The sequence below is a fragment of the Molothrus ater genome, chromosome 2, assembly GCF_012460135.2.
Source record: "Molothrus ater isolate BHLD 08-10-18 breed brown headed cowbird chromosome 2, BPBGC_Mater_1.1, whole genome shotgun sequence".
NCBI lineage: Eukaryota > Metazoa > Chordata > Aves > Passeriformes > Icteridae > Molothrus > Molothrus ater.
Genome location: NC_050479.2, coordinates 30,254,474 through 30,278,007, shown reverse-complemented (window position 1 = coordinate 30,278,007; position 23,534 = coordinate 30,254,474). Strand labels below are relative to the sequence as shown.

At 41.6% G+C, this 23,534-nt stretch overlaps 1 protein-coding gene across 1 annotated transcript in view; it reads left to right on the top strand.

Annotated features, from left to right (window-relative positions):
• MAP4K4 (mitogen-activated protein kinase kinase kinase kinase 4) overlaps window positions 1–23,534 on the top strand; it is a 166,535-nt gene that overhangs the window by 118,326 nt on the left and 24,675 nt on the right. The window contains exons 10-22 of the mRNA XM_054518253.1: window positions 1,726–1,901; window positions 2,567–2,639; window positions 3,087–3,297; window positions 10,621–10,782; window positions 12,882–12,968; window positions 13,631–13,855; window positions 17,097–17,258; window positions 19,263–19,493; window positions 20,419–20,525; window positions 21,455–21,606; window positions 22,300–22,397; window positions 22,747–22,755; window positions 23,220–23,395. Coding sequence (XP_054374228.1) covers window positions 1,726–1,901; window positions 2,567–2,639; window positions 3,087–3,297; window positions 10,621–10,782; window positions 12,882–12,968; window positions 13,631–13,855; window positions 17,097–17,258; window positions 19,263–19,493; window positions 20,419–20,525; window positions 21,455–21,606; window positions 22,300–22,397; window positions 22,747–22,755; window positions 23,220–23,395 — 1,869 coding nt within the window. The remainder of the gene's footprint in view (window positions 1–1,725; window positions 1,902–2,566; window positions 2,640–3,086; window positions 3,298–10,620; window positions 10,783–12,881; window positions 12,969–13,630; window positions 13,856–17,096; window positions 17,259–19,262; window positions 19,494–20,418; window positions 20,526–21,454; window positions 21,607–22,299; window positions 22,398–22,746; window positions 22,756–23,219; window positions 23,396–23,534) is intronic.

Sequence of the window (23,534 nt, the reverse complement as noted above, 5' to 3'; positions counted from 1 at the left end):
TTGCTAAATAGAAAGGAGCTATTAAAACTAATGAAGGCTTTTACTATAATTATTGTAAACGGTTGGAATTGAGTGCCTGCTTCTTGCCAGCTGAGAAGAATCCATTAGTATCAGAGGATTTCCTCCCAGTTACTGGTTACAACTGACACATATGAAACAAAAATACTCTGTAGAAAGAGGTTTCTTATTGATAGAATCGGATCATGGGAGGCTGTGATCCTGTCAAAATAATGAAGTGATTGGACTGTGTATTCAATATCAACATAGTATAAACATGTCTTGCTTGCTGGGCTTGGTCTTTACCTGGATTGACTTATTTATGCACTTGTATACTCAAGGCATTGCTCTCTTACTTGCCTTCTGCATATATTAACAGAATAGAGATGCATATATGCCATTTGCATTAGCCATTCATTGACCTTTTTATATGAAAGAATAACATTCAAGGTGTGAGGAATAAAAATTCTGAACATCCAAGTTATGTTGGATTCAGCCTTTTTTATTACAGTAAGGAAGTGAACTGATGGATGGAAAGAATTTTTTTTCCTCTTAAGCATGTAGTGAGGATGTTTGCTGTCCAAGCACTGGAACAGGTTGAGAGCATGTACCAATTAAAAAGCAGCTCTGGTCCAAGGCAGTGTTGCTGTCACTCAGCTGTTCTGATAGCTTGCTCAGTTGCAGGTTATGAGAAGTTAGGCCAAATGATGACAAAGTTGTGCAATTGTCATAGAACGCTTGGGTTGGGACCTTAACAACCATCTAGCTCCAAACCCTGCCATGGACAGGGATGCCATCCACTAGTTCAGGTAGCTCAGAAACCCATCCAACCTGGCATTGCATGCTTCCAGGGATGGAGTATCCAGAACTTCTCTGGGCAACCTGTTCAGTGCCTCATTGCAGTTTTGAGTATTTCCACTGTTGGATTTTGGCAGGTGGCTTGTTTGGTGACTTCTTTCTGGAGAGATCCCCTTTCAAGAGTTCAAATGAAGTGCAAATTTTGGAAAGGTGGTGCTGCAGCTTAGCTAACTACCATACCCTGTCAGTTTATTCTGTGTGCAGGGGGGTTTAGTTTAGTTCATGCCCTTAAATTATGTCAGAGTCTCTAAGTGCCTGTGTTGAACAGAAAAGCACTGACCAACACCCACCTCTAGTTCTGTAAAAAATTTTTTGTGTCTTAAGGTAAAGGATAAAATAATCTTAAATTCTGGCAGATCTAACTCTGTGAGCCCAGGTGCATGCAAAAGCAGTGTGGTGCTGCTTGTGTCAGGAGAATGTTCTGACACAGTTCTCCTGACTTTGGGAATGGCTATCTGTAGCACGGGTAAGTGGAGGTACACCAGAGCTGCCTCCTCCAAGCAGGCTAGATTCTATTCAGCTCTGATCCAGAAGCAGCTAGGCTGGGTTTACATGATTTACCTCACCCATAGATCCTGATTTTCAGAGCAGTTATCCCTCTGAAACAGGGCACATTGCAGTGAGGCTGTGCCTGAGTGCTCCAGGAATGTTCATGTCACCCTGTGTCCCTCCAGCCCTGTGTCACTCCAGCCCAGTGCTCAGCTGGAACACACTCAGATATGTTTAGGAGGTACACTTGCAGGCAGCACTTGTACTGTTCTCTGGGACATGATGCTCTTGGAGGTAATTAATTTGAGGAAGGACAGGAAAAATGTTTCAGCTGAGTTTTACCTCTCATCTTTTGCTTTTTTTCCCTTCCTGCTTTCTCAGGTCAAAAAAGTTTTTCAGCTTTATAGAAGGTTGTCTAGTGAAGAATTACATGCAGCGACCTTCTACAGAACAGCTGTTGAAACATCCCTTTATACGTGACCAGCCAAATGAAAGGCAAGTCCGAATCCAGCTTAAGGACCATATAGACAGGACCAGGAAGAAGAGAGGAGAGAAAGGTATGCAGCTTCTAAAAATCAAGTCTTTGCCACTTATCAAAAATGCATATTTTTGTCCTGCTTTGCATTCTAAATACCCACCCCAAAAGAAGCTCCTGTAGCCCAAATCCTTATAAAGTTCTTTTTTAATTCATAGTTTGACTATCAGAAGGCTCCATTTTGTTCTGTCCTTTACAGAGAAAGTATAAATTTCAAGTGCTGTATTTTCTGATAGATTAAATCTGCTCACTTGCTGTCCACTCTTCCATACAAGTATTAAACAGTATTTAGGAGGATATTGGCATATATGCCTTTCCCTTCTTTAGTCTGTGGTAGATTCATTTCCTGGAATGATGCCATAAATCAGACTCACAGGAAATAACCTATCACAAGAGCTGTGAAGCAAATGTTTTGGGCAGCCTTTTCTCCTTATTCAGGTGGTGCTGGAGTTCTCCAGGTGTCTTGTCTTACATGTAGAACCTGGTATTGTTTAGAGAGTTTGCTGGAAGTCTTCTCCAAACCACTGTGCTGCTGGGAAGATGAGCTTATATATATAGAATGAGTTCTAGGGTCTGTGATGGATCTTCTCACTGAAGGGAACAGGAACTGGTTTACTGAGGTGCTACTGCAACTCCCCACTGCCCTAAATTAAAGTACTATCCAGGCCTTTGTTTCTTTCCTGTCAGATGAGACGGAGTATGAATATAGTGGAAGTGAGGAAGAAGAGGAGGAAGTGCCTGAACAAGAAGGAGAGCCAAGGTAATAATTGCTTTTGGGATGGCTTTGGGCAGTCCATGCCGAGTAAGTCCAAAGGTCTGTGATTATAAATCAGCATGCTAAATTTCTGTCTCTTATTAAGTGAATGCACAAACCACACAAAGGGTTTGAATACCTATGCTGTGACTGTTGAAGGTTTGAAAGCTCCCCTTCCTATGACTGAGAGCAAACAAGCTTTGGATTTATGGCAAATATGATTGATCAGGGTCTTCACAGTGTTAGCATTCCTCCTTACTTTGCTTGGCCTCATTTCACGCCTTCCACTGAGAGCGTGTATTTGACATACATCCAGTGTCTTTGCTCCAAAAGAAACAAGATTAAACTTTAACATCATGGTATATTTTATTAATGTTCCCCTGCTTTGGCAAAGGTATTTAATGGCCCATCAGGCTTTATCATACAGAAGGCTTTAACTTCCTCTTGTTGCAGTTCCATTGTCAATGTGCCTGGAGAATCAACCCTTCGACGTGATTTCCTGAGACTGCAGCAGGAAAACAAGGAACGGTCCGAGGCCCTTCGGAGGCAGCAGCTGCTGCAGGAGCAGCAGCTCCGTGAGCAGGAGGAGTACAAGAGGCAGCTGCTGGCAGAGAGGCAGAAACGCATCGAGCAGCAGAAGGAGCAGAGGAGGCGGCTAGAAGAGGTAGAAACAGGAGACTGGAGTTTGGGGGGCAGAAGCCCCTCTCCCCCTCTTGTTTCCCATTCCTACCATTTCAAAAGAATTCTTTGTAGCCCCAGGTTATCTCAGGAAAGAAAACATCATCTGAAAATCCACCTGTAAACAAAGAGCAAAGCACTTAAATCCATGCTTGGGTACTTGAATATAAGGCGTCTTCTAAAGCATTTGAATATCCAGCAGCTCCCATGAAGACAACAGGAGCCAGAGCTGGGTTGTTTGAAGGCATTTTTTGTTGAAGAGGCTCATTCTTGGTCTTTGTCTAGGCGTAGGTAGACAGAAGAGGAGACATAAATTATTCCCAGGTGGATTTTTCTCTCAAGAGTACTGTTTGGGGGCCATAACATTTTTCAGATTTCCCTTTAAAGCTTTCTCAAACATGTGTTTGACACTCATTCATGGTAGATGGAAGCCTGTTTTTTAATGTATTATTCTCTCATGAGCAGTAGCTTAGTGACTAAAAACCACCTAGATCATAAAATAATAGAATGATTTGGATTGGAAGGGGCCTTTAAAGGTAGATCTATAAATATGTTTTGTAAATCAGTGTTAAAATTATAATTCTGCAGGAATTACAAATATGTAAATCATACTTTTGTGATAGAGTAAGTATGCAATTTCTTTACAGTACTGGAAGATAAAAGAAAGTGAAATGTATGTGGACAATATTGTTCTGTCATATTTTCACCTCCTAAGATCTTGTGTGCATTTATATATATATGTAGATGGAATATGCAGCATGAGCTTCAGAAGTAGGAGGATTTCAAAACAGCTCTTCAGGCCAGAGCTGGGTATGACACAGAGTTGAAGTGAAACCAATGCTCTGGCTCTTCAGGAAGTGCAGGGTCAAATTCCAGTTGTCCTTAAATGACCTCTTGCTTGAGTCTGTTTCAACCTTTCACTTAGCAGTGATGGAAAAACTACACCCAGTCTGGTTTTTCCAAATTCTGGTAACGTTTAATGAGGATGCAACCAGGACCAAATGTTGATTTGCATCCCATGACCTGTTTGCATAACAAGTAATACAAAGTTCCAAATACCTTTCCAGGTCACATTATGCTCGTTATCCCTCTTTTCCAAAGTGCAAATGAGTTTAGTGCTGCTATAAGGAGGGATTGGTAGCTAAGATTCAGCCACACATGAATCCATAAGGAGGGATGAGGGGAAGGCATATAAACCCCATTTCTCTTCTGTTTCTTTCCCACCCTTCAGAGAATGCCAAGATAAACCTCACAGCACTTCCAACTGTTTTAGACTGTTTGTGGAGTAAGTAATAAAGATACTAGAAAAATAAAAGGTGAGCAAAAGTTGAGCTACTGCTTAACTGCTCAAATTTTTCTTAGTATGGGAGTCAATGATTTATTTTAAATGCCCCTTTAATCTCTAAGGTTCTGCAGGCAGTATTTTTTTGTTGAGGAAGAGAGGATTACAATTAAATTATCTAGGTCATTTAACTTTAGTAATCAGTGCAACTCTTAAAATCTGGATTTTCTTTTTAAAATAAAGGAGCTGCTGCTGCTACTAGGGGAAACAAAGCAATGCACCATTTTCTCTGTGTGGGTTGAACTTTTTGGAGATGTTGCAGTTATAACAGAATGAGCAAGTAAAAAGAAAAGGCAGTTACCTGAAAGTTATGTTTAATAAGTCCTGCTTTTTAAAGTCCAAAATAAAACTGACAGCTTCCACAGCCACAAGACAGTATGTAATGTAGATTGTATTACTGAATAAGGTTGCATGGTAAAACATGTTAAATTTGTAAGATCAAAGCTTTTTACCTTGTATGGGTCTATAACCTCTGCCTAGTTCCTTGGAGGCATAAATAGGAATGAGTTATAAAATAGGTGAGCTAAAAAAGTTTCCTTTTGCAGGTGATGGTGTAGCCATATTGTTCATCAAGTGCATTAAAAAAAAGACTCACATTTAGCTTTCAAAAAAATCCCACTTAGTTAATTGGATCTTGTGTTGGAAAAATGTATGATCCCAAGTGGTTTTCAACAAAACAGCAGCCAAAACAAGCTCTTTCAGATGGGGGAAGGGTAGTAGACACAAATTTAGATAAACATTAGTGTTGTGACACAATTGAAGGCCAAAATATTGAAATGTTGTCACTTTGTCCTTAACTCACCCCCCCTGTTTTGATGAAGCCAGTAAACAATGAGGAGCTTGATAATGTCAAGATTAGTGTCAGGCATTGAAGCTCAGGGCATTCATAAATAAGTTGATATTTTTACCAGACTTGCTGTCTTGTAATTTTTGCTTGTGTAAAGTATGTATGCATATACCTATTTAATATTCTTTGGTAGAATTTTATGCATTAGATAATCTTCCTGAACAAGTTGCATATACTTCCCCCCCTCCCCACTTCCTAAATTAAAATTGAGGGCTTGTTCTTACAATGCTGGCACAGAGCCTAGACAGTTTTGACCGAGACTGTAACAGGAACGGTGTTTAGGACATCTGCCAAAAAACTCTAATTCTCAGCAGTATTAGAGAAAAGATTACTTTTTAAAAGGCATATAGGTGACTTCTAAATGTCGTTGTTGCAGGAACCTTGCAGTTTGTGTCTTACTGAGGAGGTGAAAATGACATGTGGTCAAACTACAGAAAATTACATGAGAATTTTGCAACTAGGATTTTGTCCCACCCCCAACCCTTGTTTAAAAGATATATATAGACTGTCAACTATGTAGGTGTTTAGATAGTTTAAACAAGAAATCTGACCTGCTCCTGGCTGTTTTAATGGGATTCTGTGATTCTATTCAGCAACATGGAGACAACTGCTGAGTATGAGAAGGCATTTGAATTTGTACTTGCAAAACTGAGTCTGGCTCAGGAAGCTAAAAATTGGCTGTGCTGGAATCCCATTCTCTGTGGACCTCCACAGTTCAGGATAGCTTCATTAAATGGTGTCTCTGTCCCTGGTTATGAGAACCTAAGATGGATGTTTTTGAAGTGGTAGGTTATAGCTATACTGGCAAGTAGTACAGTCCTGTAGAAGCAGATTGTGGAGCACAATAATTAAAGTGCTGAGGACCTGAAGACTTCATGTGTTTAAAGACAGGAGGAATTCCTTTGGACTGGCTGAGGTCTAGACTCTGTGCCTGCTTGTGGTTGGAGTGCATCAGCCTTTTTAATTTCATCCAAAAGGTGTGGTTGGCACTCCAAGACATCTTCAGAATACGAAACAAAACTGGATAAGTGGAGAGGTTTGGATGATTCACTTCAAAAGAGCACTCCTGATCTGAACCAAGATGCTAATGTAGGTGTACCTGCAGGCAATTTTTGCCAGGGCTTTATTTCTTTTACAGAAGGGGAGCTTATTCTTATCTACTTAATTTGAATTGCTTGCATCTTGGATTGGTACTGAGTAAGAAGTTCTACTTCTGGTTTATCTCTAGTGTGGACAAAGCAAAAATCTCTTTATTAATCTTGCCGATTCTCTTTCTAAGCTGATACCAGGCTACCTAATTCTTTGTGAAAGAAATAATTAATATAGGTATTATCAATCTTCTTCTGAATATGAGACATAGTAATAATATTTTAGGAATTTAAAATTAGAGGATCTGTATCTTGAATATTTCACTGTAGGAAGAAGGGCCTGAATTCGTTGGTATAGACAAACTGCCTGTGTAGTTGCATTGCCCCCTCCTGGTAAATCGTGCTCTACTGCATGGACTTCCAGTTTGGAGATGTCAGGTTCCATTATGAGATCATTATTATTGCACCCTAAAATCAGATAAGGAGCCAGGTATTGACACTGTATTTTCTTTGTGGGTTTTTAAAATGTTGTTTGCATAGTAAATGCCCATTTTGTGAAATGCAGTAATTTGAGGCAGTATGGGCTCTGTCAAAATTCTGTTTTGGCATGTCTGACATTTCTTTGAAGAGTTCTTGCCTTACTTTCTGGCTAACAGTTTGCTCCTTGGAAATAAGCTTTTCATCTGACATGTGCAAGAAAGTTGGTAATACTATACCAACTTTAGAAGATCTGCATATGCATCCCTAAGTTCAGGAATCTTGATCTATACCTGCTTTTTCTTGGACAACAGTGTTTTATGTCAGGCTGTTTTTGTAGTGCATGACCAAAATTACAGTATCTGACAATCACACAAACTAAATTTAGAAGGCAAATTTTTATATGTAGAAACATGACATTGATTTTAACAGGTTTTCCCTGTCCCATTTCTGTCCTGTGGGCAGGCCTAAGGCACACAATGATCAGGTTTTGGTGTCCTCATAGAAGAGTTGCTAGAGCCAGTCAGGAAGGCAACCTTGTGCCAACAGATGGAAGCAAGAAAGTCAGTATAGGGCTGGCTCTGAAGCCAGGTTGGGTCAACTCAACTTGCTACAAACCACTTTTGGCATTGCTTTGACAAGATGTGCACTAGGACCCAAGAGATGGTTGTCACTGTAGATTTCCTCTCCCTGGGCATGTTAAAAGTAAATTGCACTTCATTTATGACCACTGGTTTGATGCTGAGGTTTCAAAGGCCACGTGCAAAGGAAGTGAAACCTTTATTATACATTTAGGGCTGGGAATAAGGGGATCATGCAGTGTGTTTGTGCAGGCTCCTGCAGTGCTGGTGCAGGCTCCTGCAGCCCTTCCCACTCACCTGGCAGGAGGCTGAGACAGTGTCTGATGGGAAGGTGAAAGTGATGCTGAAAATCCTGATCTCCCTGCCTACTTTGGCACATAGACGGTAGCACATTTGTGAGATTTGTCTTAAATCCATTTTTCCCCCCTATTCCTTTGGTGGGTAATAAATATCTGCTGATGTGCCGAGTTAGATATCTGGATCAAGGTTTCATCAAAAATCTCATCTTTTGACATTTGATTTTGTTTATTTTGTGCTGCCAAGAGAAACTGGCTCTCTTAATCAGTTTGTAGCTCATTTTCCCTCATATTAAGTTCAGTTATTTATAATTATTGCCAAATACTTCTGAATTAATTCAAGAAGCAGTGAATTTGCCCGTCTTCCTTGTAGTGAGAATGATGCCATCCTGAGATCTGCAATATATCCACTTAACAATGTCAACACAATATTGTTTGAGTTGATAAATGTGCATATTATATTAACCAGTCAGCAGTGTGCTGTCTCTTGCATCCTCAAGGCAGCAGAATTATTGTACTTCACATCTTAGTTTTCTTAAACAAAAGCCTGTCAGACTTGATCAGCCAAGAAGGACCTGAATATATTGACTTAAATGTAGAAATTGCTTGACACTGAGGCATATATTTAGAAATAAAAGTGCCTACTTAATCCTTTTACAGTGCTTAAAAAATGAAGGAGGGGAAGCAGTGAAACCTATGAAATGCACCGCGTGCCGTAGCTGCCTTGCAGCGCTTTTGCTATTTTTATATCTACATTCATTGAAGAGAGTTGGCTTAAGCACGAGTGAAAAGGCTGCTAAATGGATTTAGTTAGGAGAGATGCAAGAACAAGGAAGCTGTGTTTCTGAGAAGATCCAGAAAGAAAGTGTGGGGGATAAAAGAGTTTGTCTTGTGGCACAGGAAGGTGGTAGTGAACCCAGCATGATGCCGTGGGCCAGGGAAGAGGGCATGATAGTTACAGCGTGGGTGTGTTTCAACAGTGGTCTCCAGGAAAGTCACATCTTCCCCCAAACTGTAGTTAATGAAAGAGAATTGGAAAGCAGCCTGTATTATTTAAGTGCTGCTAATTGGTGGAATCACAGAATGGTTTGTGTAGGAAGGACCTTTAAAAACCATTCTGCTCTAAGTTCCCAGCCATGGGCAGGGGACACCTTTCAGTGCTCAAAGCCCCATCCAGCCTAGCCTTGAAGACTGCCAGGGATGGGACATCCACAATTTCTCTTGGCAGAAGAGCTCAGAAAACCCAAGAACCATCTTTTTCCTCCCCTCCAGTATTTCTTCTCCACTGTCATGTCAGAATAGATTCCAGAAGATGGAGAGGCTGTTGATATTTCAGTTCCTTCATAGTAATGCAGGAAAATGTTCCAAGCAGGAGAAAGCTCATCCCACGAAGTAACACAGCAAGTGTAGATCAGCCTTTGCTTTTTCAGTTGAGCACAACTATGAAACTCACACCAGTAACTGGATTTGTGAACCCAAAGTAAAGCTTAGTGTGAGTGCTCTTTCTTGCTGGACTATTTGAAGTGCCTTAAGATAGGCAAATCCGTGGCAGCTTTGCTTCAACAGAAATTTGGGATAGTATTAACCTTAACATAGATGTGATAAGGAAAAACCAATGTAGGTTTTCATTTTTGTTCTTGGGATTAAAATTGTTTGTGCTATTTTTTGGTTTAAATTTCTTCCATGTTTTTTTAGTATGTCATAGAAACCTATAAAGAAAGTAAATGTAGTGATATTCCCAGCTGATGGTTGAACAGGAGACAGCTGGGCCTTTTGACGCTTAGGCAGTTGTGGGAGGCTGCCTGGGATTTCGAGGTAGGTGGAGTAACTGGATGCTTATGCTGGAGTGCAGGAAGAATTGGTCACGACTACATGGGCATTTAAAATGTCTTCTCTGAAGTCATATATGGTGCTCCATAGACATAAATGAGTCAGTTCATGCTTTCTAGAGCTGTTTTCCAGGTTCTTTTCAGACTTGAGCATACCTAATCAGCACCTGTTTGTATTTGGGTCATGTGTGGAAGCTTATCTGTGTAAGTGTAAATCTTACTTAGCTGCTTTTCCTCTTTTACTTAAAGGTGCATTTGATGTTTTGGGAGGAGCTGAGATGCTGTTGGCCAGCCTTCCTTCTCTCTTAGGCAAAGTTTTGGGCAGTGCATTAAATTAAGCTTGATTGTTGGGCCAACACTACAAAATTCTTAGCAGACCAACTGTTTTAAGAGAGAAGCTACTTAGGGAAAGTTCAGATAGTTGGCATTTGAGTTAGCTGATTTAGTAGGGCTGATCACTCCCTTTTGGCAACGAGTAGATTGTTGATGTCAAGAAAGTTGTCATCTCTGAGTTCAACAGTTGTTTGAGGACTGGGGTTTGTGTTAGCTTTTCTTGAAGAGAGGAGTGAGTTTCCACACCTCGATTGTCATCAGGAATATGGTGCATGACATTGTGTGTGTGCATGAAGAAACCAGAGAGTCTAAGTGAGGCTGCTTCTAGGGGTAGATGTGTGCTGGGTATGAGTTTGGTTTCCTGGTGGAGGGAGCACTTGCATAAACTGTTTTGTCACTCAGTTGCAGAGCTTGCTAGTCCTGGTAAATCCCGCTCTTCACCATAGAAAACAACCCCACCTCTTTCTTTGATAACAACAAAAGTAAAACTCTGTGGTTTCTTTTCCCTTTTTGTAGCAACAAAGAAGAGAAAGGGAAGCTCGAAGGCAACAAGAGCGTGAGCAAAGGCGGAGAGAACAGGAGGAAAAAAGACGTCTGGAAGAAATGGAGAGGAGGCGTAAGGAGGAGGAAGAGAGAAGAAGAGCAGAGGAGGAAAAGAGGAGGGTAGAAAGGGAGCAGGTGAGTCCATGATACAGATATATGTGCAATATGTTTGTTTCTTCTAAATTCTAATTTAATTTTTAAAAAAGTAGTAAGCCTAAATCAGCTTAGAGGCAATGTAACACTAACTCTTTCATCTTCGTTGTTTTTGACAGCAAGTGTACTAACATAGGATTGTAGGGCTTTATGGAAAATTCTGGCAGCCTCAATATTCTCTCAAAAAAAGAAGTCTTGTTGCAGTACTCATTCTAAATTCAGTTCATGCCCCTGGGCTGGACTAAAATCACCAGAACTGGCAAAATCATGACTGGGGCTGAAAACTGTTTCTAGGCTTGTCTTGCTGGATCAGTGGTTCTTGCAGGACATGCCCCTGATCAGAAGGCCTCCCAAGAGAAGGGTAGCTCTGTTGTGTGTCAACTTCTGGCACACAGAATTGGTCATTGGCATGAACTTTGAATACTCTGAATTTGAGATGGAATCTTTGAGCTGCAGAGGATTTTCCATCCTAAAACTTCAATATGCAATTTCCCTCTCTTACTCTGTTTAAAATCAGTAACGTATGCCCATTCAGGCAGCAAGTATATCTTAAGTTATGCCAGTGTGCCCTTAACACATTGAAAGTACAACTGAGAAACTTGTTAAACTGTGAAATTCAGCTGCTATATTCATGCATGAAATCTGCATGTTTTAAAATCCTTTAATAACTTCAATCAGGGTGATAATCAGAGCAATACTTACTGTGCATGTACTGCAAAATGCTGATTGCAAATAAAGGGCCAAAACTTCTGTCCTAGAGGCTGATTGATTGTAAATTTCCCATTAACTTCAGGAATGCTGGGTTTGGCCTGACATACCTTATTTTTTTCTTACATAAATTCACTGTATTGAGATCACTGATGATTGTGTTACTGGGAAATTTTATTGTGTTTGTGTATGTTTCCAAGATTCTTGAGTCAAAAGGAGAGAAGACTAACCAATGGGAATAAATATATGGAAAATCTCTAATTACAGCATAGCAATTTGCTTTTGGGCAGACACCGGGTATTCCCCCAGCTGCTTTTTAAACTGTTGAAATGCTAATTACGCACAGTGCCAGTAATGACAAATGGTTAATTGGTGTGGCCAAGCTGAACCACTCTGAATTTTTATTCTTTTTTTTAGAAGAAAAGACACGTTCCCTCTTAGAATTTTTGTTAACTCAAACTGTGGCTCAGCCAATGTGCGTAACAGCAGTATGGTGTATCTCATCAGTCTGTCACAAGACTTTCTATAACTCCCATCACTGTATCACTGATCCATTAATTTCTTTATGCATACACTGTAAATGTGTGCGTGTGCTTGTGTGTGTGCGCATGCACATGTTACATACTTCCATTAATTGCATGATAGGATGTTACCGGCTTGGGTTTGGTGCTTCAGAGTTTGAGTTCTTCTAGGGGCTAGGTGAAGCGAGGGTAAATGTCTCGATCTGTTGAGGCTGCAGGTGAAGAGGTGGCTAGATGGCAAGAGCAAGCGAGTTTGGTCTAATTTCTGTTTCCTGGTGGATGTTTGTTTGTGTCATAACCATCGCATAATTCAGCAAGGCTGGCAGTGTTTGCTCAGGAGAGGCTTCTGGTGAGGGCGGCAGGGGAGACTCGGCAGGGCAGGTCCCAACTGCACTTGGCAGAGCCCGTTTGGGGGAGCTTGCTCCAGCTCTGCCTACACTATGCCTGGCTCTAGCTGTTGCTAACAGTTCATCGCACCAGTGCAACACACTAATGTTTAATACAACTTGCATGTGACTTTGTATTGGCTGTGTTGAGTCAGACTTGCTGTGTTTTAACTTACCAAAACCTTCAAGTGCATTTTGCTGCTTCTTGAAACCACTTCCAAAATACATAAATGAGCACTGGCCTGTGCCGGCAACATTTGCAGGAGTGCACATTTCAGAACAGGAGGGGCCAAAATGTCATGCTCAGGAGGCAGAGCTTCCTAAATTATTCTGCAGGCACTAATCCATCCTGAAGTGAGTTTCTCATTAAAGCTGAACTGGGGAAGTAGCGTGTGGTGTTCCACCCAGGGGGTTCTGATGCATTCCTTTTGAATAAATTTATTGCTGGGTAATTTCTATGTGACAGGAGTATATCAGGCGACAGCTAGAAGAGGAGCAGCGGCACTTGGAAATTCTACAGCAGCAGCTGCTCCAGGAGCAGGCCATGTTACTGGTAAAGCACTGTATCTGTTTTGTTCAGTAGCTATAGGATCCATTTATCCAGCCAGTCCTAGGCTTCCCTCAGTCGGGCACAGCTGCACTGACAGTATGACAACAAAGGAGCTTGATTAAAAGGCCATTTATGCTAGTGTTGTGGGCTGACAGGCACATATGAGAAGTGCTGTATGGTCACACTGCTTTCTGGGCAATAAGAGGAGGCTTTATGTTAAAGTGGAACAGTTCTGGTGTGGTGGTCGAGTTTCTGAACAGACCTTGGCATTCAGTGAAGAACTAGAGTGCTTGTGTTGCAGATCAAAAGCACACATGATATGTAAATCCACCCCAGGATACAATGGCCTAGTGTTGGTCTAAATCATTGTTTTATGAACTTAACACTGGATTTAGTATAAACAACTCTTTTTTTCCCTTTAATAAAAATCAGTTTTGTCATAACTCTCCAATCATGTCAAGCTTAGCAGTACACTCATGACTTTCCCAACATAAGACACAAGTCATATGGGTCTAACTTAGCTCTTGGTTACACGTTAACAATAAAACAAACAAACAAACAAACAAAACAGCAACCAGAAAGGTGCATTTTTAATGGGATTGGTAGGGACACGTCCACCTTACAGTCAGTGTCATGTCTTGAATTCCTCCCCCGTTCTCTCAAAGGAATACAGATGGCGAGAGATGGAGGAGCACCGGCAGGCAGAGCGACTCCAGCGGCAGCTGCAGCAGGAGCAAGCCTACCTCCTGTCACTGCAGCACGACCACAGGCGGCAGCAGCAGCAGCAACAGCAGCAGCAGCAACAGCAGCAGCAGCAAGAAAGAAATAAACAAAGCTATCATACCCCTGAGCCAAAATCCCACTATGAACCTGCTGAAAGAGCACGTGAGGTAAGTCCTGCTAGTGAACAGGAGTCTGCTAACTGCTTCTCTGCCTGCTGCCATCAGCATGACTGCAGTTCTGCTACACCAAAGCACCACCCATAAGGAGCAGGATATTTTAACTGTTGGTTACTGGTTTTCAAGCCCTCGGGCAACTTCCGAGTACTTCTGCTGCAATCACTGGAGTTCAGGCTTTTTGAGGTGTAAAAGTTGGAAAGAAGGTCTGGAAGGCTGCAGACTAAGGGGCCTGGTTTTGGAAGTATCATGTCAGGAAGTTGTATCTGTGCTTCATCAGACATGCTTTCTTAGGAACTGTTGGTCCAGTGGTCTGTGTCTCTGGCAAGTACTGGTGATTTGAAATTGAGAGGCAGTTGGAAAGCACAAACCTATGATGGATGTTAACACTCAGCACATTTGTACACATTTGGTGTTTTAACTTACACTTTTCAAAATTTCCTTCTCACGAACACAAACCTGAATTTCATTAGTTTCATTTCTGAAATGTTAAGTATTCTTTTCTGAGATCACGTTCCACTCTTTTGAAACTCTATGGTGCTGCCTTCTTCGACTTCAGGCACTTACAAGTTGATCTGAAGTGCTGTGTCTTTCAGTGAGTCTTCACTGGTCCATGAATAACATTGGTAAGCAAGTGAACACCTCTTTGATGTATATTGGCTCTCTTTCAGTGATCTTATTCTTGTGTTTCCCTTGAGCACCATACTGCCCACAAACCACCAGACTGGGCAATGTTAGTCCAAGCTCTTAATGGCATTCATCAGCTGCATGTGGGAACTAGATAAATACATTTTGGAACAAGAACAGAAAATATAGTTAGGCCTGCTAAACATGATAAAATAGCTCTTGGTTCAGCTTCATCCAGCAGTGCCTCTTAGTCTTTGAAGTACTATTGTTTGAGCTTGGTGGACACAAACTCATTTTATTCTAGATGCTGTTGTCCAGGTTCTTAAAAAACTATGTTTGCCCTATCTCATCCATTCTGTTTGATGGTTGCAGTATCTGATGTGTCTTTCTTACTTGGAAGAAGTTCAGACTTGTCTGGTATGTCATGGTGCAGACATGGAACCAGCCCTCTTGTCCTTGTTGTATGCTCTTGGCCCACCTCAATTAAAGCATAGCCAGTCTAGCACTTCTGTCCAGCCTGAATGCTGGCTGGGATTTAGAGGGATGCAGAACTGTATCTGCTTCATTTTCTTCTCAGAGCTGAAAAGGAGAGAAAAAGATTCAAGTGTTCCATCCTTTAGGAGAACCACTGACTCAGTTGTTTTTCCTGTTGTAGTCTTTCTTTTGTGATTGCTCTAGCCCAAAAGAGTAAAGACAGAAAAATTGATTAGTAGTCAGATCTTCCCAGAGACCATTGTGTAATAGTCTTTTAAAGAAATGTGATAGAAGGATAGCCATAAGGTCTTGATACCTGGCAGTGGGAATGGCACAATTTAATCCTAGCAGCAGGCATTAACTCTGACATCATTCTTTACATAAAACAGTGAATTGGAATGAGTGTTCTGTGCCTCATACTTTCAGCCAGAAAAAGTGTCCACCTACAGAGATGCTGATATTGGGATGGTAAGGTGAAGTGGACTGATCTTCCTGCTTGGCAAAGTTTATTGGTGATTAGTTTTCTTTCCTCATTGCAGTAGCAGTGAGGATATGAGGAAAAGGAATTCTAAGATTGGCTTAGGGAAACAGCAGGGAGCTTAGAACTTAATATCACTTCCAGGTACAGACAGTCAGATGACTGGAATAGGACCTGTTTCTGTCCAGGAATGCACTCTATTTCCTTGCCACTAGTCTGGTTTTGAGGACATGTCGCTCATGCAGTTTATGTGCTTTGTAGAAGAAACTTCCTATAATCTACAGCTAGAGATGTGAAAACCTGTTGCTTCAGACAGAAAGACTTGAGGCTTTTCCTTATTCTATTCATAACAAGAAGTCTGGCCTGTTTTTTAGACTTCAAAGAATGCCTCTATGAAGTTGAACACAGTGGTGAAAATGATTGCATGGTGAAGATGCTTGCCTCCATTATTGTTGTACTCTTCCCAAGACATTGTGTTTTTGTGTAGACCTTAACAGAAGCTTGTCTGCTTGTCCCTATAGGCAACCTGGTACTATCCTCAAATTTTGGAATGCAGAGACAGGTTGGGTTTGTAGAGGAGCCCACCTGAGGCGAGGAGTCTGGAAACTTGCCTGTCTTCTGGAGGCCAGTCTCTCCAGACCATCACTCCTAGGGAGCATTAGGAGATCATCCCAATACTGGTTTTGTGCTCTGGGCACAAGGGCTAAAGCAAATTAATCATCCCAAGCTTCCAGTTTGATCTTTGGTGCTTTGATAAAATACTGGGAGTTTAGCATTCCTCAGAGGCAGCTTACCTGGCACATGCTGCCTTGGTTCTAGCAACAGACTTTCTTAGGAAATGAGAGGCTGTTTCCTTTCTGCCTGTAGCCTCCCTCCATCTATTGTCCTTCATATGTCTCACTTTGTTGTCAGTGTTGTGGCCTTGATAGAGGTGACATTTCTGCATGGGGACCTTGCTTGATGCTCTGCTGAGGACTGAGAACATTCTGATTTAGTCTTCCCCTCAGCAAGCTCTTGAGGTTAACATAAGATCAATTTACACCTTCCTGAGAACAGGAAACAAACTGATGGGACTGTCCTCTACAGCCTTTGAGTTTGTGCTGAGAGTATTTGATAAGAGAGATAAGATCTACACTTTTGAGCCTAAAGCTGAAGAGACTCCAGTATTACCTGGTAGAGAAACATCTCCTGTCTCTTCTTCTGTTGCTGAAGAGAAAAGCACAGGAAAGCAGATAATCCAAAACCATTGCTTGCATAAGGTGGACAGCTAAAGTAAGGGATAGCAGTGGGAAATACTTTTATATTGTAAAGTTGTTTCTGTTTAGGTATATCTTTTTTATTATCTGTGAGGAAAGTACTCATGGAAAATTAGTCTAGGCAGAAAGAAGGCCCATAATGGTCTTTCATCATATCTCACATCTTGCTACCTCCTGTATCTCCTCTCTCCCTAGTATGGATTATCCATATCAGCCTACTTGGAGCTTTGGTGTAGTTCACTCAGTGAATTTGCTGGCAAAAGTGGTATGGAAAAAATCCTGCCAAACCCCAAATGTATTTGCTTTCTTTGTAGTAAAGAAAAGGTGGTACTCCCCTTTGTATTTCTACTGTAATTGGTTTTACTGACTCAAGGCTTAACCTCCATTTATTTTGGCTTAGGTGGAGGAGAGATTTAGAAAAACTAATCAGGGCTCCCCTGAAGCACAGTCTAAACAGATGGGCAAAGTGTTGGAGCCACCAGTGCCTTCAAGATCAGAGTCCTTTTCCAATGGAAACTCAGAACCTGCTCAGCCTGCCCTGCAGAGGCCAATGGAGCCCCAGGTAAGTGCCCAGGAAAATCTTGGTGAGCCTGCAGGGAATGCAGAAGTCCTAACGTGTTTCCTTCAGATTCGCAGATCTTTGCACTTAAAAAGCCTTTTGTAAAGGGTAGTACTATTACACAAAACAGCTTATTGTGTAGATTTGCTCTATGTCTATTTTTGCTGATTTTATTGATAAACTGATGGATTTGTGGGTTTGGTGTATTTTTTTGGTTTGGGTTTTTTCATGTTAGAGCTAGACTAGAACTGTTGTACCCCATTATTATCTGTGCAGCAGTGACACAGTGAGTTAAATGCTGGTGGCAGTCGCAGAGCATTTTGCAATTCAGAATTTGCTCTGTGCAAGGTTTTTACTACTAAAAAGGATGCTCAGGAAAAAAGTGCACTTGCTTGGTTTTTAAAATTCTTGCAGAAAAAAGCTAACTAAACAAGTGGGTTTTAGCAGTGTGAGCACTGTTTCAAAGAGTTTGCAAAACACGTCTAAGAAAAGCAAGTTTGTTGTCAGTAGGCCTGCAGTTGCTAAATAAAACTCTGTACCACCCCTGGAAAATCAAGAAGAGGTTGAAACCACTAAGCTGCATGGTAGCCATTGTTCTTTTGTTTTCTAACCAAGAGCCTTTAGATCATGACCCCTGATCTCATAGGAGTTATGGCATGAATTGAAAAAGTAACCTTTGTCTAAAAGTTAGACATAGCCCATGAATTCTGAGAAGTGTAGGTATGCTAAATTAAACTGTAGAGTTCTGCATTTAGTTCCTCTGTTTCCATGCAGAATTTTCATAAAGTCTGTTGATGACAGTGCAAGCTAAAACCATCCCTGATTGTGACTAGGTATTGCCACTCTTTTGGACAACAGGAGAATATGAACAGACGGAAGAGTGGGAGAAATCAGGACAGAACTTCATCTCTTGCTCATTATTTCCTGGCTTTTATTCAAATCTCTATGACTATTTCAAAATATTGGACTTGTATCTTCATACTCTGTGCCAATTACTTTTAAAGTCTGTGTCTTTCACTCTTATTAAGGATAATCAGGCTCTTCAACAGCTGTGTGTATTAAAATTGAGGAAATAATAATAACGTAAAAACAAATACAGCCAGCCTACTGAAACTGGGATTGAAAGCAAAGTTTTGCTTAATCATTAGGAGTGAAAACAGCATGTTCCTCAGTTGTGACTTTTTCTCCTCCTTAGTTTCAGAAATTAACTCTGAAACACAGGCTTATGCACAAAGAGGAAGTAGGCTGAAGGGAATATGGATTTCAGTGGAAATCCTAATGGAGTTTTAACTCCTTAGTCACTGTTATGCCTTCTTAGTGTGTGTAATTGAATATGTGTGCATGTAAATGTGTGTGTGTATTTTGTGTATAAATATGTATATATGTACAGTATATGGTACATATATGGTGTAAGTATAATATGCATTGTACATATGTATACTATATACAATATATATTATGTTTTTTATATATATTGCAATAACTGTAAAGGAATAAAGGCTTTGTGTTATGGTCTTTCTCCAAAAGTTTCAAGCTGTATCCAGTCCCTGAATTTGTTAGAAAAAGTAAATGTCTGTTGGTTTACCCAATTTACAGCATTCTTTAATTTTGTACATTGCTCCAATTGGATGTCCACTTCAAATTTCCCAGCCCACCATGAGACCTGGCCAAAGCCCACTGAAGACCAGGGAACAGAAGGTGACTTCTGTCTTGAGTGGCCTTTGAACTCAGGCTCATGGTGCAGATATTGGATCTCCTTTCCCTCTGGGCACCAGTGTACGTGTGTGTGGAGAGCGCATCACACAGAAATTGCATATGTGCTGTATTTTCAGTCTGTTACGTTCCTTGGGCGCTTGCCTTGCTTTTAAGTGCATCGATTCCACCCCACGCTTACCTAATGCCATAACCAATTTGTCTCTGCCTGCCCCACCTGCCTTTATTCTGTGTTAATTGGAAAGCCGGTTATACTGAGCGCATTGAATGTTTTATGTTTTGTTTTCTTGTAAGGTACAGTGGTCCCATCTGGCATCTCTCAAGAACAATGTTTCCCCTGTCTCGCGATCCCATTCCTTCAGTGACCCTTCTCCCAAATTTGCTCATCACCATCTTCGTTCCCAGGACCCATATCCACCTTCACGCAGTGAAGTGCTTAATCAGAGTTCTGACTCTAAGTCGGAGGTACCCGACCCCACCCAAAAGGCTTGGGCTAGATCAGACAGTGACGAGGTGCCTCCAAGGGTAAGGAGTAGAAAGACAGATGTGTGCTATTTTTTTATTATTAATTACAGTTTTCTTAAGGATGTGATGCCCTGGGCACTGGGAAGACCGTGCCCTTGTGCCAGCACTGGTAACAGTATTTTGGAAGGCAGTTCTTAATGTAGGTATTCAGCCAATGGGTTAATGATAATCAACCTGAAGTACAATATTGAAGCTTCATATAAAATTGGTAATTATTAATAGAATGCAGCTATTTCAGAGAAACAATTTATTATGCAAAGTTAACAAATAATTACCATATTCAGGAAAGAATTCAAAATATCCCTGAGGTTATTGCTCAGAGTTAATATTCCTCTTCATTGGTTTGTAACCCAAACTATGAATCATACACTTATTTAAAATTAAGATGGATCTGAACAAAAAGGAAACATTCAATATATTTCCTCCTCCTCTCCCCCTTCCATCCCCCTTCCCATCCACTGGGATTTGCTTCTTCTGAGTATATTCTTGCTCCCCCCCACCAGTCTTTGCCTTCTGCTGATCCATTCCCGGGCATTTGTTTGGTTCCCTTGAGCTTATTCTCCTAATTCTCATGCTGTTTCAGCAAATTGCTTTGTGCCTCCCCTGCTTCAGTCAAAATGCCATATTCTTTTCAGATGTCTCAGTAGTTGGGAGGGTAGCGGGGCGTGTACGTGTTCGTGTGATAACCATTAAACACTATTTAATGTTAAGACTAAACATCGAGTTCTATTCAAATTCTGAACAGCATCACAGCTAAGGCTTTTGGCTTTGTGGGTGTTTGTTCACTGCTTTTGGTCATTGATGCTAGCTTGTACTTAGAACATGTTGTTAAGATCTTAAGAATATATTTTGTGGCAGGAGAAGTTTTATCTTCCTGTCCTGTCTGTCCTCTTCATGGGTTTAACAGAACCTTTTTTCTCCCAAGGTACCTGTGAGAACAACGTCCCGATCACCAGTCCTGTCCCGCCGTGATTCCCCGCTGCAGGGCACTGGCCAGCAAAATAACCAAGCAGGTCAAAGGAATTCCACGAGGTTTGTAAGACTATGTGTCCTTGCTTTTCTTGAATTGGAAGGAAAAGGCATATGGGAAGCCAGGCATTTCCAGACAGCTTTTGGCAATGCTTGTAGGATGTGAAAAGAAGATGGTGTTGGATCCCTTTTCAGTAATGATTGATTTCTCTTGATGTGGCACATGTGTCAACAAATGCTGACAAAATTTCTTCTTTCCTCTTCTCATTTGAGTTGCCTACCCTGTAATTCTTGCAATAATTTCAAATGTCTTTCAAATTTTGGAACAAATGTGGTTGTTTATGAATATCTTGCCTTTTGGTGCAACACGTCAGCTTGGGAATACCGTGGGGATTACTGGCAGCAGGAGGGCTTGTAACATCTAAAGTGAAGAGAGCTCAGAAATTTTCTGGCCTCTTAGCCAGAACCAGATTTTAAGAGGGGGAAAAAGCCTCCCTGGGCTGTTACACAGAGCACCCAAGGTCAGGAAGGGGGAGGAGGGAGCTGACTCTGGAGCTCAACAGAGCAACATGGGCAGCCCACCGTGGAATTAGCTCACTGGATAGGGGTGAGGATATTCTGGTGTTCTTTTTGGTTTGTGTTTAGTACCTAGGACACTTCTGATGCAATTTTAAACCTGCTGCATGCAGGCTGAGAGAATTGTCCACTTCAGGTTATATACATAAGAAAGGCAGGTAGATAACTCCAAATAAAAGGAGTAGCTTATACCCACCAAAACGTTTTTTTGACCATCATAAATACGGTAATAGTTATTTCAAAGGGAGCTACTGCCTGGGTTGTGAAGCATTACTGATGCCCTGATCTCAGCATTAGAGTGTTCTTTCAGTTGAGTTATTAGCAAAACACTGAGAGAGAGTGATGCTTCACTTTAGAGCAGGGAATCTGGGACTGAAGTGTGTGTGACAAAGAGTTTCTTTCCTCCCTTGTTACAGCAATATAGAGCCTCGTCTGCTGTGGGAAAGGGTGGAGAAGCTTGTACCAAGGCCAGGCAGTGGCAGTTCTTCTGGCTCAAGCAACTCTGGCTCACAACCTGGCTCCCACCCTGGCTCTCAGAGCGGGTCTGGAGAGCGGTTCAGGATGAGATGTAAGTCCTTCTCCTACCCTCTGTAACAGTGTGTTTCAAATTTTATGAAGCTGTGAAGCACTCAGTAATTAAAGATGATAACCCTCACAGGAAACTACCTTTGAACATGCAGTGTCAGAGTTGGGTTGGCTTTCTGTACCCTCTTGGCCATATATCCTTGCTTGGGAAAGGCAGCAGGCACAGAAATTGTTGTCAAACTGTTTGTTTCATTGTTCTTGAATTCACATCCAGGCACTGCTGCACTTTCCTATGTGCAAACAGCCCAGTCTCCATGCCCTCACAGCTCCCTCCCTTCCTCATGTGTGCAAGGGCACATTTTGATACTTGGTGGTGGTTGTTGACAGCATGCACACTGCCATGGATAGGTCTCAGCTGGACTACATTGTATGATGATGGAGGTTTTCCAGCTTGTGGCCACACTTGGCTCTTTGACTTACAATTGTTGTGACCATTTACTTTGGCTTCAGACATAGGTCAGTTGCACCTATGCAAATCACAGCTTATGGTGTTTTTTGTATAGTCCTTCAGGGACAACGTAGTGGTGAACCAGTGAAACTTAGGTCTTGTGGTCAGACACCCCTAATAGTCACCTCCCATGTCTTCCTCACTCCAGAGTGAAGTAAGAAAACATACTTTAGCTCCGTGCTTAATCTGCTTTGTTCTGTGTTCCTTTTGGGGTCTTGGCACGTGCAGCGTCATCCAAATCAGAGGGTTCGCCATCACAGCGCCATGAAAGTGCACCTAAAAAGCCCGAAGAGAAAAAGGAAGTCTTCAGACCTATCAAGCCTGCTGTAAGTTGCATCCTCCTCCCCTGTCCTCCTTCTCTTTCAGGTAGATTGACAAAAAGTACACTGAGAGCTTCGTTCAGTGCCATCAGGGTGAACATCAGCTGGAGTTGATGTTGATCAGCTGGGTCTAGCAGCATGTTCTGGGCTGTGCAATTGCCTGTGCACTTGCCTGTGCACATCAGTACTGCAAACATTAGATTTTGCACTGCTTCTGGGATTGATTTCTGCTCTCTGGACTTCTTCCTTCCTAATCCATGCCTTTCTCTCTTTCAATCTTGTGCTTCCTTCCTGGGGCTGGACCAATGATCGTGCATTTGACCTGAATGTGCCAATGCTGGGCTGAATGGTGCAGGGAGAAGTGGTAAGACCTTAAATGTTTCTACTTTCTGTGAAAGATTTCTGACATTTTCTACATCTGGCTGCTATTAGAATTGATTACAGCTCTGTGTCCAGTTGTATCTTGGGAAGCTCATTGGTTTTTCACAGTATTTCTATCTTTCCTTGAAACTTTCCTCAGTAGCCATATCTCTTATGATACTGCAGTTAGTCATAAATCAGGATGGTTGGGTTTCAAGAGTATGCACATTTTTCTATGATATGGCAAGACCCCTTTAGGTTGGCTTTTCTGGTGTATCAATTTATGAGAAAGTGAGTTTTGGTAACTGTTAGGAATGAGTAAGTCAAAGGAAACAGTACTGCTGGGGCAGTGGAAACACGGAGGTGAACAAACTTGGACACTAATCCTGTGGGTTTGTCTTGCAAACTCTTCTTCTCTCTTACTTGCAACATCAGTTTTAACTTTTTTTTTCTTCCCTCTCCCAACAGGATTTAACTGCACTGGCGAAAGAGCTGCGAGCCGTAGAGGATGTGCGACCTCCACATAAAGTAACAGATTACTCATCCTCGAGTGAGGAGTCAGGGACAACAGATGAGGAAGATGATGATATGGAACAAGAAGGAGCAGATGAATCTACTTCTGGACCTGATGATGTCCGAGCAGTGTCAGTCCCTCTAACGGTGTTTTGCATCTGTTTTGCCTTATGGGGAATTGAAGGAAAAGGACGTTAGCATTTTGGCTTGTATGCTAGTTCTTTCAGATTGCTACAATCCATGAGCAAGACATAGCAGCCTCATATGTTC